Genomic DNA, 14216 nt, shown 5'->3' on the forward strand with positions numbered 1-14216 from the left:
TAGAAGCATTTGATTTTGTAATCCAATACATTTTAAGAATTGTAAGTAAGCCTAGTTACAGTGCATTTCCAAAATCGCCAAACAAAGAACTGTCCGAGCAAGATCCAGGATTCTTACTGGGTTCAAGTTCAATGTCTCATTTAACTGATAAATGCTTAATATATGATACAACAAAAACTGCCATGAATGCAAGGTAAGAAATGTAGTGTTTTATGTCACACGATTTTGCCCAAATGTGTCAAGACACCAACCATGAGAAAGGGTTAAACTGAGTTTGTTAAATTAACTCGTGAATTGTATTGAATGTTCCTTATATCAATTACTTATCAACAGCTCATTAGTAGAAATCTCATGCAGCCGTTTGGCAAGTTTGAACATAGTAATGTGTGTTGTAATACACAGTACACCTCCATTAGGATGATATCACCATTATTCTTTCATTTAATCATTTTCAATGTGTCATTATTTCTATATAGCCTACACTTTCTCCTTCTGAACTTCTAACACCGGTAGGATGGGTGTGGTTTTGTGACAATGACCACAAGAACAGCCACTCAGAGATTTGATGCAGTTACACCTCTGACATTGCCTGAACAAAGACAATGATTTTCTATGCAGTTCTGATTTAATCTAGGCCCTAATTTTTGTTCAGTTACCTTGGGGTGGACAAATTAACATACGGCTTTACACAATGCTAAGAGTTTTAATACAAATCCAATGAACCCCACATCTCAGTTGGCTCTACTCTACTCAGTAAACACAAACGTATAGGCCCCAATTGTACATGTAATTCTATGATTATGCCCATAAAAATGTTTGGCGCACCCGGGCACATATAGGAAGTCCCTTACCAGGCAGAAGGGAATTTCACTTTAACCCCTGCATCGGAGAGTTACAATGTTGCTATCACTATGCAGCCAACTACCTGTAGTAGGAAACCGAGTTTCTTATTAATAATATGCCACCTGTTATCACACATGGCACGACTACATAACTGTTACAATCACAATAACACTTAAATAAATAAATAAATATCTTATATATGTCATTCTCCACACAGGCTCCTGATAGTTGTCGTCTCTTAGACATGGTAGCAAATTGTTTCAAATCTCTATAGCTTACTTTTAGCTAAAATTAAATCCACTAGTAGTAGCTAGCTAAGGTTAACAGGCTAGGTTAGGCTACTGCCTTAATCGCCAATTGTCTTCGTCACTCACAAAATACAAAACAATGCAATTTAATTGGCAGATTCCTTTTTATTATTGTTTCACAATTGGATAATCCCACATAAAACACACACATCAACATAGCTACCAAGAATAGTGGGACTGCACTTCGGAGAGAAGCGGGTGGGGCGGGAACTGCAGCAACGCTATGAGCTGGTGGCTGGGGTGCCGCTGGCGATGTAGTAGCCGTTCAGGGGCGCTGGAGGGCAGCAGCCAATTGTCAAAATGCCACCCCAAATTCAAATGCCGCCTAATCTTGCCTAATGGGAGGGCCAGCCCTGCACCTCTGACATTACCTAAACAAAACCAATGATTTGCTATGCAGTTCTGATTTAATCTAGATCTAAATTAGGCCCTCATTTTTGTTCAGTTACTTTGAGGTGGACAAATTAACATAAGGCTTTACACAAGACTAAGAGTTTTATTTACAAATCCAATTAACCCCACATCTCAGTTGGATCTTCCCAGCAAACGCAAATGTTCCTACAATATCGGGAAGCTTAATGTTCAAATGGAGACCCAATTTTGTTTCCAGATAATGTTAGCAGGACAACATCCCTGACTTATGTTGGAACCTCCTGCGGTCTATCCTTTTTATCCTTCATGACTTTTCGCTCATTTGGGAGTAAATCTTCTCCTTTTGCAATCTTCTCCAGAATCTCAGACTCTTCCTTCATTTTCTTCAACCCAACGATCCGATCCTCGAAGCCTGGCTTCCGTTCGTCCTCCTCTGTGCGAATGAGTATGTCAATGTACTCCACAGTGGAGAGAGCGCTTGGTTTCAGGGCAACATCATTAAGTCTCTTGAGACAGTCAGAAGACTGCGTGATCAAATTCATCAGCGCGTCCTGGATCATGCGAAACTCATCCTCAAGCTTATCCAGCATCTCCTTGGTTTCCATAGACTTGCCCCACGCCTTCATGAAGTTGTCCTTCATTCCTTGAATAGTCTTTTTCTCAGTCTTTGTGTCATATGTCAACAAGACTTGTTCCCTGTCGTGGTCAGTGGAAGAGCATTTTCCTGGACATATGGTGCAGTTGCCATCATCATCCATCACGGCACAACTGTTGATGTCATCCTCATTTGGGAGGAAGCAGGAGGTGTGACATGTAAAATTGCATATCTTGCAGTTTGTCGCAAAGTCCTGGGCTAATTTGCTTCTCTTCACCTGCAGCACATTTACCTCAGTCTCAAAATTTTTGTTCTGTTTCATGTTCTCATCCTCGTTCTCCAGACACTGTTTGAAGCTTTTGATCTCACTTAGCTTTGACAGACCTGCTGTGATCTGAGGGGTCAGGCATGTCATGGTCTTCTCCAGAAGCTCACGTTCTTCCAGAACTTTCTTTGTCAGGGTCAGATCTTTACTCTCAATGCTTTCCAGTGCTTGGAAAAATTTCTTCATCTCCTTGAAAGTTGACTTCCATTGCTCTGGACACTGGGCCTTATGATCATCATCAGTATCATCCTCTTCAGAGCTGCTCTCCGTCTCCTTTGAGAACAGAATTGAACTGTTGAATTTGAAATGGGTTGGTAGCCCCTTCTTGTCTTTCTTACAGGGCAGATTTGCAGCTTTGATGGCCTCTAGCACCGGTATGTGCTTCCCATCAACAAATGTCACAAGCATCAAGATGTTTTCAGCAACATCCTTTCCAAAGATGGACAGGATGGAATCAAAGATGTATCTCTGGGAAGTACTGAGACGAACAAGTGTTGCCTGCAATACAAAGCAGACTGCATCAATTTGATTAATCCCTAAAGGGTTAAACAAGAAATCCTTCACCTTTTGGGTGAGCAATTTATCTTGAGCCATTCCTCTGGTGTCTCCAAACCCTGGTGTGTCAATGATGGTCAGCGAATAAGGAATCTGAAAGCCTGGCTGGTTGTAGAGCTCGTATGATGTCACAACCACAGTCTGGCTCTCAGCCTGTGACCTGTTGGTCACCTCATGGATGAGCTTAAAGCGGTAACATTCCTCCCACTTTACCCCAAGAATGTAGTTTATCATGGCATTGACCAGAGTTGTTTTTCCTGAACCTGTGGCCCCCAGAAGCAATATCACCTTGTTATTTCGTTGCTCAACTTTCCTCCCAAATCTGTACTGGTCAAAACTGTCATTTCCACCCAACTTCTGTTCCAGATTCAGCCAGTGGATTGAGGGGTTGCCCTTTTCCACCTTCTGGGATTTTGTGAGGAACTCCTCACTTTTTGCTCTGGTTGATTTGCTTGTCTTCGGTTGGGGATCAGAGACCCTAAGGGTAGTCATCACAGTCTCAGAACTGGGTAGACTATTCCCTGCTTTGCCACAGTTAGCAGAGACTCTGATGCTGTATGCAGTGTCAGCCTTTAGTCCATCCAGTGCACTCTCTCTAGTGGTGGCTTTGATGGCGTGCCACATCTGATTGTTTATAGCATTTACACTCTTTCTGTATTCAACCACATAACCAATGAGTTCAACATCATCTCCCACCATGATAGGAATGTCCCAGTTCACTCTGATACTTCCCGATTCTATCCTCTTCTCTGTGGGTGGTCCAGGGGGACTACATGGGAGGGTCCTGAAGTATTCTGTCCAGTCACTGGAGAGGCTCACACCAGGTCTACACACCGCCTTGCAGCTAAAGCGATACTTTTTGTAAGGGTCCAAATGACTGATGGAGACCTGGTTAGTTGTAGCATCCGATTTGACCTCTGTCCATTCAGAGTCAGCCTGCTCAGCCTGGTACAAAACCTGGTACGACTCCACAGAGGTAACACCAAGGTTGGGAGGGTTGACTTGCAAGTGGACACAGTCATGCTCCAGACTCTTGATGGTGGGAACACCTGGCTTTGATGGCAGCTCAAACTGTTGACTCAGAAGTGTCCCTCTTTCATAGACATGGATGGAGGATGCAGTGAGGACTTTGTTTGGAATTGATGCAATGCAGAATGCAAGATTTTCTCTGCCTTTGTTAGACTCTTTGAAGTCTAGGAACAGATTTATGGTTTGCCTAGTTAGGATGGTTACCTCCCCCGAGCGAAACCACTTTTCTGCTGTAGTCTTCCCGGCTGCGTTGGGATTGTAAGGTGTCATTGAAAAATCACTTTTTGATTCTTCCAGCAAGTAGTTCTCCAAGTCTACCACATACTCTTCTTTCTCCTTCAAATAGGAAAATGCAAAACACACTACAAAATCATTAGCTTTATCAAGCACTATTCCATCCAATTCACTGCTTGAGTACACAACTTGTACCTCTTTCATTATGTCAAGGTAAGAGCGGACAACATTCATCTCTCTCTCTCTGTCGTCCAGGTACGTGATCATGAGGTTATTCTGGAATGGAGAGCGTTCTTTGCTGTTGAGAATTTTTACCAGCTCTTCCTCCTCCATTCCTCCTCCTCTTATGTTGGGAAGAACCTTACAGAGACCTTTCTGGAACACCAGCTTAAACTCTGAGCACAAGTCCCTGAAAGTGTTGAGCTTGGCTTTGATTTCAGGGAACTTGATAGCCATGTCTTCCTTCATCATGTCCTGGCATTGTACATCAGTATTGTCCAGTCCGTCCATGATTCGCTGTGCGCGACGCACCAGGCTAACACTGATCTGCCTGACTAGCTGGGTAGCTGCAGAGTCCAGGTTCTTGAGAGGATAGAGCCAGACGGTCATGGGCACAGCATGTTCTCCGTTCTCCCCTAGTCGACTTGGCAGGCCAGCATACACCTTCATGGCATCTTCAAATGTGACAGTGTTGTTTTCTAGTGCAAAATCACCATGGAAAGTGCAGTTGAATTTATTGGCCTTTTTCTTCTCTTCCTCACTCATCTTCAAATTTCCCTGCCCTTCTATTGACATTTGAGGGATCTTTTTTATTGTGGCCTGCAGGGTTCCCTGGATGTCCTGGTGGTTTTCTCCTGAGGAAACCTCTTGGTCAAAAACGAAGAAGGCCTGCGCTCCATAGAGCAGGCCAGTCACCACATGGGTTGCAGAGCCCTCTTGTAAGACATTAGAGTGTTTCACATTTCCTGCCCCCAGGTGGTCCATGGTCAACTGCTCGAAGCGAGTGGTGGTACGGTACTGCAAAGAAACCCTAGACTGACGCTTTGAGGTCTTTTTGTCATGTAGGAATTCAGCAGAACCCTTCACACTGACTAAGCCACAAAGAAAACTGGCCTCAAGAGATGCAGACACATTCAAAGCTTCTGACTTGTCTTCACTTGAGTCTGAAATAATGATTTTGAAGTCAGTGATCGGTTGTGGACGAACATTGATGTGTTTCTGAAGCATCTCAGAATCCCAGAGAGTGATACCTGCAGTTTAAAGAGAATGACCAAAGAACGTTATTGTGAAAATAATACTCCAACATGTACATGTAAAATTATTTCTATATGTAAACATGGTTTCATTCAAATAACTAATTGAAGGTAAATATTTAACTCAAAGTAAATATTCTAGGTGTCAACCCATAGTTAGAAAACCTACACCTCCTATCCACTCAGAATTAAAGAATGCTCTGTAGCCCCATTTGAACCAGTCTAGAAATGGGTTCTATCTGGAGCTTCTTTCAGGTCAAATAGAATCTGGGTACAAAATAAAGGGTGCTATTTGGAATCAGAAAGAGTTCTAGCTAGAACATTTTTTCAGATGGTTCCCTACAGGGACAAATGGTGCCACATTACACTCTCAGAAGAAAAAAAAAAAAAAAGGGCCATCTTTGTCATTGACAGCATTACTACAATATGAACACTTCAAAAACAACCTGCATGACATCACTCTTTTGTCCCAAGTGTGTCCTCTAGCTTTTCTTACTCTGTGGTAACCATAGAGATGCACCAGAAAGCTCATCTCTCTCTGCAATGGCCGATTCTGTGACAGCATCACAGAGGACTTAAGTGCCCAAAAGCCTGTTTTAGCATGGGCAGCTCCATTCAGGACTTTCACCATTTTGAAGTATTCAACTGGGAGATACTTCCTTTGGGTTAAGGAAGGATTACATAATTCAATCTGGGTCCTCAGGAGGGATCAGACAGAATATAATCGCTGCCAACTGGTGAGGTTTGCATAGGGCTAACGTATGCCATGTTATTTGATGGGACAAGCTACAATTTAGCGTTCTGTCACATGCAAGTAAATCAACTATTTTAATTAGCTGAGACTCATTTTGAGCTGGAGAAACTGTTTAAATTTAAATGGTTGCTTATGTTCACAAGTATGTCCCCAATGTCTTCAACTTCTATGAGTGTATTAGCAGTTTGTAAATAAACTGAAAAGGTGCATACCACCACCTACTGTGTGAAGTGTGTACAGTCTGAACAGGTATAAAGCCAAGGTTGGTGATTTACTGACATCTGCAGTTATGGAATGTTTGCTGGGGAGTGCAATTCATTGGCTGACCCCTCCTGCTGATTATTGCTTAATCCATAGAAACTACTTTAAAATGGTGAAAGCCCTCAATGGTGTTCCCTGTGCTGGAACAGCGTGCCCTCTATCAAAGTCAATGGTGGAAACACTGTCAATGAATTCAAGATAATGCACACTGATAACCTCCAAACCAAAGAGGAATAGTTTCCTGTACCTGGAATGAGGACATCTCTACGACAGTCATACAGCATCCCCAGCTGGAAGGGTCGGCCCAGAGCGGCTAGCTCGATGGTCTCCAAGTCAGACATGACTCAGTGTTCTGAAAACATATCAGAACTGGGGTTACTTCAGCAGCCACAGTATTAGAACATTTCAACAGATAATTTGGCTGTTAACATAAATACTTTTTTTTTTGCTCATTGCCCAGGCAATGCAGCATGTGTAAAATATCACTGATACAGTATGTTATGCAAACATTTGAGTCACTCACATTTTTGGCCCCCAGTCTTCCGTTGGATTGTTTATTTTATTGACGGTAAAAAATTATAATAATACTGCATAGCGCAAGTGATGTGTGGTTATGGAAACTGAGACTGAAATGTAAAAAAAAAAGTTATAATACCATCAAAAGGGTCGGTACTGGACCAAATATATCCAGGGCTGAAGCCCCGGATGCCCAGGCCTAATGACGCCACTGGCCAACATACTTCCTCTGGTCAAGGCACATGTACATTTTACAAAAAACATGCCTTGCATTGAATGCTGGTGTTATAAATTGCATTGTGGCAACAAGGATAGTAGACAGAGAGGTGGGCATAATAAGCCTGTCATGAATATGTAACTGCAATGAGGAAATGTGTTAAAGAAAGACAGAAAGAAAGAAAGACAGAAAGAAAGACAGAAAGAAAGACAGAAAGAAAGACAGAAAGAAAGACAGAAAGAAAGAAAGAAAGATGGTTCGAAATAATAAAATAAAGACAGAGAATGACAGCACACCACCTGGCAAAATGTTAAAGGCAGTGAGGCAGGTGAAGTTGCAGAACAAATCAATCAGGAGTACAGCGAAGGATTTTTGACTTAAATTACCATACTCTGACTCAGTATTGTCAAAAGGTTACCAGAGAAGAAGTTGAAAGTCAGACAGCCACACCAACAACAGTGGTTGGCTATACAAAGCCACGGCAGGTTTCTTCCACCTGATTTGGAGATGCAGCTTGTTCAGTATGTTACTAGGCCAGCTGACATTTGTTTTGGTCTGTCGCCAAGTGAGGTCAGAAGACTTGCCTATCAGTTTGCTGTGGCACACCAGCTGAAGTTCGAGCCAATGTGGGCAGAAAGCAGGCCAGCTCGGAGTGGTTTACAGGCTTCTTAAAGCGGCACCCAACGCTGTCACTGAGAAAGCCAGAGGCAACTTGCCTTGCCAGGGCAAGTAGTTTCAACAGAGAAAATGTTAATCCTTTCTTCGACAATGTAGCAGAAGTGCTACAGAGATATCAATTTGGAGCAGGAGACATATGGAATGTTGATGAACCTGAGAACTGTCGTCACACTGGCCCCAGGCCCCAGAACCAACCTGCCAGGCCCCAGAACCATTTCAGCCCTGCCAGGCCCCAGAACCAACCTGCCAGGCCCCAGAACCAACCTGCCAGGCCCCAGAACCAGTGAAGCAGACACTAGAAATGGAAACGAATAAGGCACAATCTAGCAAAAGGCTGTTTCCGAAGAAAAGGAAGCAAGGTGGGTGAGTCACAATCTGGATCTGCAAAGAACAAGAAGGCAGCTAAAAAAAGAAATTGTAGAAGTGTCATCATCAGATGAAGAGGAGTGATTCTGCTTCATCTGTGTGAAGCCAATTTCAAACAACCTTCCAAAGGAGACTTGGGTGAAGTGTGTGAGATGCAACAAATGGGCCCATGATACTTGCACCTCAGGCCAGGCAATTTATGTGTGCCAGAACTGTGACTCTGAAGATGAGTCTGATTAGTCAGATACAGATGTAAGTCATATAGGCTGTTAGAAAACAGTGCATGAGTGTGTTTAAACACCACGTCTTTTGTTAAGACTTTAAACATTTAAGCAAGTTATCTGCAGCATTACATTCCATTCCAACAAATACCATGGATCTATGTGCATGCCAGAGAACGTTCGATTTCAAAGGTCGTAGTAAAGTGGTCGTGCCAATTAATGAATGTGTGCTCTGCCAGCATTATTGTTTTGATTGAAAGGCATGATTTGCCAGATTCTCTAGGCATGATTGTTTTTAATTGAGTTATTTCATGAAGTTGAATTTGGTTTTGAATTTGAAATTAAAATCAATATTCACAATTAATTAGTTGTGTTTTTATTTGTTGATAATCCAATGTGACAATTTACCAGACAGAGAGTGTGACAATTTACCCGCTGATGGCGCAAATTGTCACAAGTTCACTCTCTATTTAACGGTTTACAACTCCGTACTGAAATAAGATATGAAGATGTAATTAATACAAAATATGTGCCCAAGACTTCCGTCTTTCATTTGTTATGACATTTATACAATTGTGATGCATTGTGCCCAGTAAATGTTTGACAGCGTGAAAAGTGTGACAACATACAGTGAGGGAAAAAAGTATTTGATCCCCTGCTGATTTTGTACGTTTGCCCACTTACAAAGAAATGATCAGTCTATAATTTTAATGGTAGGTTTATTTGAACAGTGAGAGACAGAATAACAACAAAAAAATCCAGAAAAACGCATGTCAAAAATGTTATAAATTGATTTGCATTTTAATGAGGGAAATAAGTATTTGACCCCCTCTCAATCAGAAAGATTTCTGGCCTCCAGGTGTCTTTTATACAGGTAATGAGCTGAGATTAGGAGCACACTCTTAAAGGGAGTGCTCCTAACCACAGCTTGTTAACTGTAAAAAAGACATCTGTCCACAGAAGCAATGAATCAGATTCCAAACTCTCCACCATGGCCAAGACCAAAGAGCTCTCCAAGGATGTCAGGGACAAGATTGTAGACCTACAGAAGGCTGGAATGGGCTACAAGACCATCGCCAAGCAGCTTGGTGAGAAGGTGACAACAGTTGGAGCGATTATTCGCAAATGGAAGAAACACAAAAGAACTGTCAATCTCCCTCGGCCTGGGGCTCCATGCAAGATCTCACCTCGTGGAGTTGCAATGATCATGAGAACGGTGAGGAATCAGCCCAGAACTACACGGGAGGATCTTGTCAATGATCTCAAGGCAGCTGGGATCATAGTCACCAAGAAAATAATTGGTAACACACTACGCCGTGAAGGACTGAAATCATGCAGCGCCCGCAAGGTCCCCCTGCTCAAGAAAGCACATATACATGCCCGTCTGAAGTTTGCCAATGAACATCTGTATGATTCAGAGGACTACTGGGTGAAAGTGTTGTGGTCAACTCGCCGTGTTTAGAGGAGGAGGAATGCTGCCTATGACCCCAAGAACACCATCCCCACCGTCAAACATGGAGGTGGAAACATTATGCTTTGGGGTGTTTTTCTGCTAAGGGGACAGGACAACTTCACCGCATCAAAGGGATGATGGACGGGGCCATGTACCGTCAAATCTTGGGTGAGAACCTCCTTCCCTCAGCCAAGGCATTGAAAATGGGTCGTGGATGGTTATACCAGCATGACAATGACCCAAAACACAGGGCCAAGGCAACAAAGGAGTGGCTCAAGAAGAAGCACGTTAAGGTCCTCGAGTGGCCTAGCCAGTCTCCAGACCTTAATCCCATAGAAAATATGTGGAGGGAGCTGACGGTTCGAGTTGCCAAACATCAGCCTCAAAACCTTAATGAGAAGAGAAGATCTGCAAAGAGGAGTGGGACAAAATCCCTCCTGAGATGTGTGCAAACCTGATGGCCAACTACAAGAAACATCTGACCTCTGTGATTGCCAACAAGGGTTTTGCCACCAAGTACTAAGTCATGTTTTGCAGAGGGGTCAAATACTTATTTTCGTCATTAAAATGCAAATCAATTTATAAAATTTTTGACATGGGTTTTTCTGGATTTTTTGCTGTTATTCTGTCTCTCACTGTTCAAATAAACCTACCATTAAAATTATAGACTGATTATTTCTTTGTCAGTGGGCAAACATACAAAATCAGCAGGGGATCAAATACTTTTTTCCCCTCACTGTACCTCGCTCTCCCCTACAACGTTTGAACGTTTCCTTATGGTGCTACAAGAGGTACAAGATCTACAGGGGAATCATCCTTTTATGAATGTCTCTTTTCTCTCTCTGACCACATCTGATTGAACCAATATGTTTGATAGATTTATTGATCGTCTATAGGTGAATAAAGGTGGATTCTGGAAGGCAGAATTTAAAGAGGAGTCTGATAATAGTATGTGCCAATGTTGATTAACAACAGGCTTGATGCCATTATGGCTATCACTGAACGTGAGTATATAAGTTTACAGAAACCAGTTTCATATGTTCTTGTTGGATTTATTAGGTAACTGGCTTCTGTTCAAGCTTTTAACTTGTTTATGAGCTTTATCAAGCCAGGAATCGGGGTATCCTCTCAAGTGGAAACGTTCTAGGAGAGAATTTGATTGTCTATCATATTCTTCCTCTGTGTGACAAATCTTTCTGTCCAAAAACCTACAGTTTCGATCCGTTATGGTCTAAGGTTCACAAATGAACCACAAACCCTCCATAAAGACTTTAGGTATTGGCTCCGTAACAGAAAGTCTCGTTACGTGGACTTTGACGTTTATCTATTAGTCAAACAGTTGCCATCTTATTTAAAAAGACACCACTGATTTTCTAATGAAACTACAAAGTATACCAGTTATTAGTGAAGGATATTGGCTCGTCACTCTTGTTGTCTCATGTCTATATACCAGTATTCCGAATGATGGCGGTATGGTGGCTCTCAAATTCTTCCTCTCAAACCGCTTTAGCGGTGTGTCTAAAAATGATATTATTGAGCTTGCACAACTAGGGCGCTAAACTATTTTCTATTTGATAAATTGGAACAGGAACGGGAACTCCGTTAGTTTAGCATAGTTGGGACCTATCTCTTCATGGGGAAATTCTAATTGGATTTTTATTTATGAAAATAATCTTCACAAAGATCATGTGAAAGATTGGACCCGCTAAATAAATGATTGCTTTATGATCTGGACGGGTTCCCGAAATTAAATGAATTTCTTAATAACTCTAGAGTCCAATCGATTTCCTGAAACTATGGAAAATAACATTAACTCTATACATTTCTTAGATGTACTTGCTACAAAGAAGGGACTATCAAGTACTACAGTTTACAGGAAACCTACAGATAACTATCAGCTGCCAATATGGTATTTTTTATCACCCTCTCCCACTAAGAGGTTTTACCAGTAAGCCAACTTAATAGACTGTATCGCATCTGTGACACAGAGGAAGAATATGATGGACAATCAAATTCTCTCCTAGAGCGTTTCCACTTGAGAGGATACCCCGATACCTGGCTTGATAAAGCTCATAAACAAGTTAAAAGCTTGAACAGAAGCCAGTTACCTAATAAATCCAACAAGAACATATGAAACTGTTTTCTGTAAACTTATATACTCACGTTCAGTGATAGCCATAATGGCATCAAGCCTGTTGTTAATCAACATTGGCACATACCATTATCAGACTCCTCTTTAAATTCTGCCTTCCAGAATCCACCTTTATTCACCTATAAACGATCAATAAATCTATCAAACATATTGGTTCAATCAGATGTGGTCAGAGAGAGAAAAGAGACATTCATAAAAGGATGATTCCCCAGTAGATCTTGTAGCACCATAAGGAAATGTTCTAACGTTGTATGCCCTCAGACTTCTAGGACCTATGAGATAAAGTAATGTATAACTTTCACTACTAAAGGATTTATTTATATGTTAGTGTTCTTGTAATGAGAAATATTTTGGCTAAACATGTCGCGCCTTGAAAGTACGTCTTGGAGAACATAAATCCACGATTAAACGTCAAGACATCGCCTCGACATGAAAGATACTTTATAGAACACAATCATTATATTAATGAATTGCGTTGCGTTGGGATCAAAAACGTTCATCCACCAAGTAGAGGTGACTGACGACAAATGACTACAAAGAGAAGCCACGCGGATATATAAATTTAATTCTGTATCTCCACACGGTTTAAACGAATAATTAGATTCTCTCCTTCCTATAAGCCACATTTGAACTGTTATACAGGAACACTGTCCATATCAGATTTTGCATATCGTTTATGAGTTGGCGCCACATATTTATTATATACAGGTACACGACAAATGCCACACCTCTGATTGGCAGATGAGCGCCAACCCTGATTACAAGCACCTGTTGCTCATCTGTTCTTTACAAATGTTGTTTTGAATTCAAATAAAATTGTACATAAACACGAAAGAAGACTGTAAAGCCGAAACGTATGTCTACGCTATCCCTGACGCAGTGAAAATAACTAAAAACATCGAATAATGAAGTCAGCTTTATGCACAACTTTGAGTGCAAACCCATAAGAACATTTGTTTGTCTGAACTCGGTGGATTTACGCACCAGCCAAGCATCAGGGAGAGCGCGATGGTTCACTTTCGTTCAGTAAATTATCCACATTATTAAAGCTACAGTCTGGGATTGGTTTTTGGGAAATGTTAATTTATGACAGTATAACCATCCATTTTTGAAGAATACAATTTATAAATACGCCATGAGCTTATTACCATTGTCTTACCCCATTAGAACCCGAAATAAACGGTTATTTGTTTGTAAATGTAAAAAAACAATGTATAGATTCAAAACATGGTTAAAACTATAATGCAGATGTCATGGACTGTCAGTCCTGGCTTTCCCTAGCCCCATCCCTCAGTTGTAGACCACAATAAGTGGAGGGACGGACAATGTTATTTCTCAAAGATCAATTAAAGTTAGAATCTACATTTGGTGAAACAGCACCAGCGCCTTTGATATTGTTTCAGTGATGAAACGGAGGAGAGGAGCGTCCAGCAGTAGGATTTTCTTTGCAATGATGTCCGATGGAGAAAAAAACGGTGTTCTTTGTTTGAAGTAATTTCTTCGTTGTTGTAATATCACAATCAGACGTGCCAGTTTCACCAAATACAGATTATAGCTTTAATGATTTCCCAGTAAAGGTTTTGCTAAGCAACCATTTAGGTCTACAGTTGAAATAAGTGTTAGTAGCCTACCTTAAGTCAACGAAGTTAGCCAATGAATGTTCATCAGAAGAAAAAAAAAAGTAAAAAGTAGATGTTTAAAATAGAAAAGCCAAGAATACAAAATAAGTATAATGTGTGTCTCTGCCAAGATGTAGACCGGGGTGTGACACCCTGTTTTATAGACCAAATCACAGAGTTTCTAAACCCAGAGGCGCAACATCGCGAGACTTCCAGGAACGCTTCTGAAACAGACTGAACAGAACATGCCGGGATTTGGTGCTTGAGAAGTCAATGAGAGAAGTGAAAAACATCTTCATTAGTTGGTAATTTTCTCGAAATCAAAAGGCACAACCTAGATTCGATTCAATTTCTTAAGTAGCTGAACATGTTATTACAACAACCTCGTGAAAGTGATGAACTGACACGTTTTATTTTTCGTCAAAAAACAAGTTTATATCGAAGGACTGCCTTTGAGTTGACGGC

General features: G+C 41.3%; 1 protein-coding gene across 1 annotated transcript; it reads right to left on the reverse strand.

Moving 5' to 3' along the window:
* Nucleotides 1-1357: 1357 nt before the first annotated feature.
* LOC106603984 (uncharacterized) lies at nt 1358-13909 on the reverse strand. The gene is made up of 3 exons (XM_014198300.2): nt 13764-13909; nt 6777-6881; nt 1358-5511 (listed from the first exon to the last, which is right to left on the reverse strand). The coding sequence occupies exons 2-3, from the start codon at nt 6868-6870 to the stop codon at nt 1790-1792; spliced, it is 3816 nt and encodes a 1271-aa protein (XP_014053775.2). The 5' UTR covers nt 6871-6881; nt 13764-13909; the 3' UTR covers nt 1358-1789.
* Nucleotides 13910-14216: the final 307 nt, after the last annotated feature.

Source organism: Salmo salar, unplaced genomic scaffold (genome assembly GCF_905237065.1).
Source record: "Salmo salar unplaced genomic scaffold, Ssal_v3.1, whole genome shotgun sequence".
Classification (NCBI taxonomy): domain Eukaryota; kingdom Metazoa; phylum Chordata; class Actinopteri; order Salmoniformes; family Salmonidae; genus Salmo; species Salmo salar.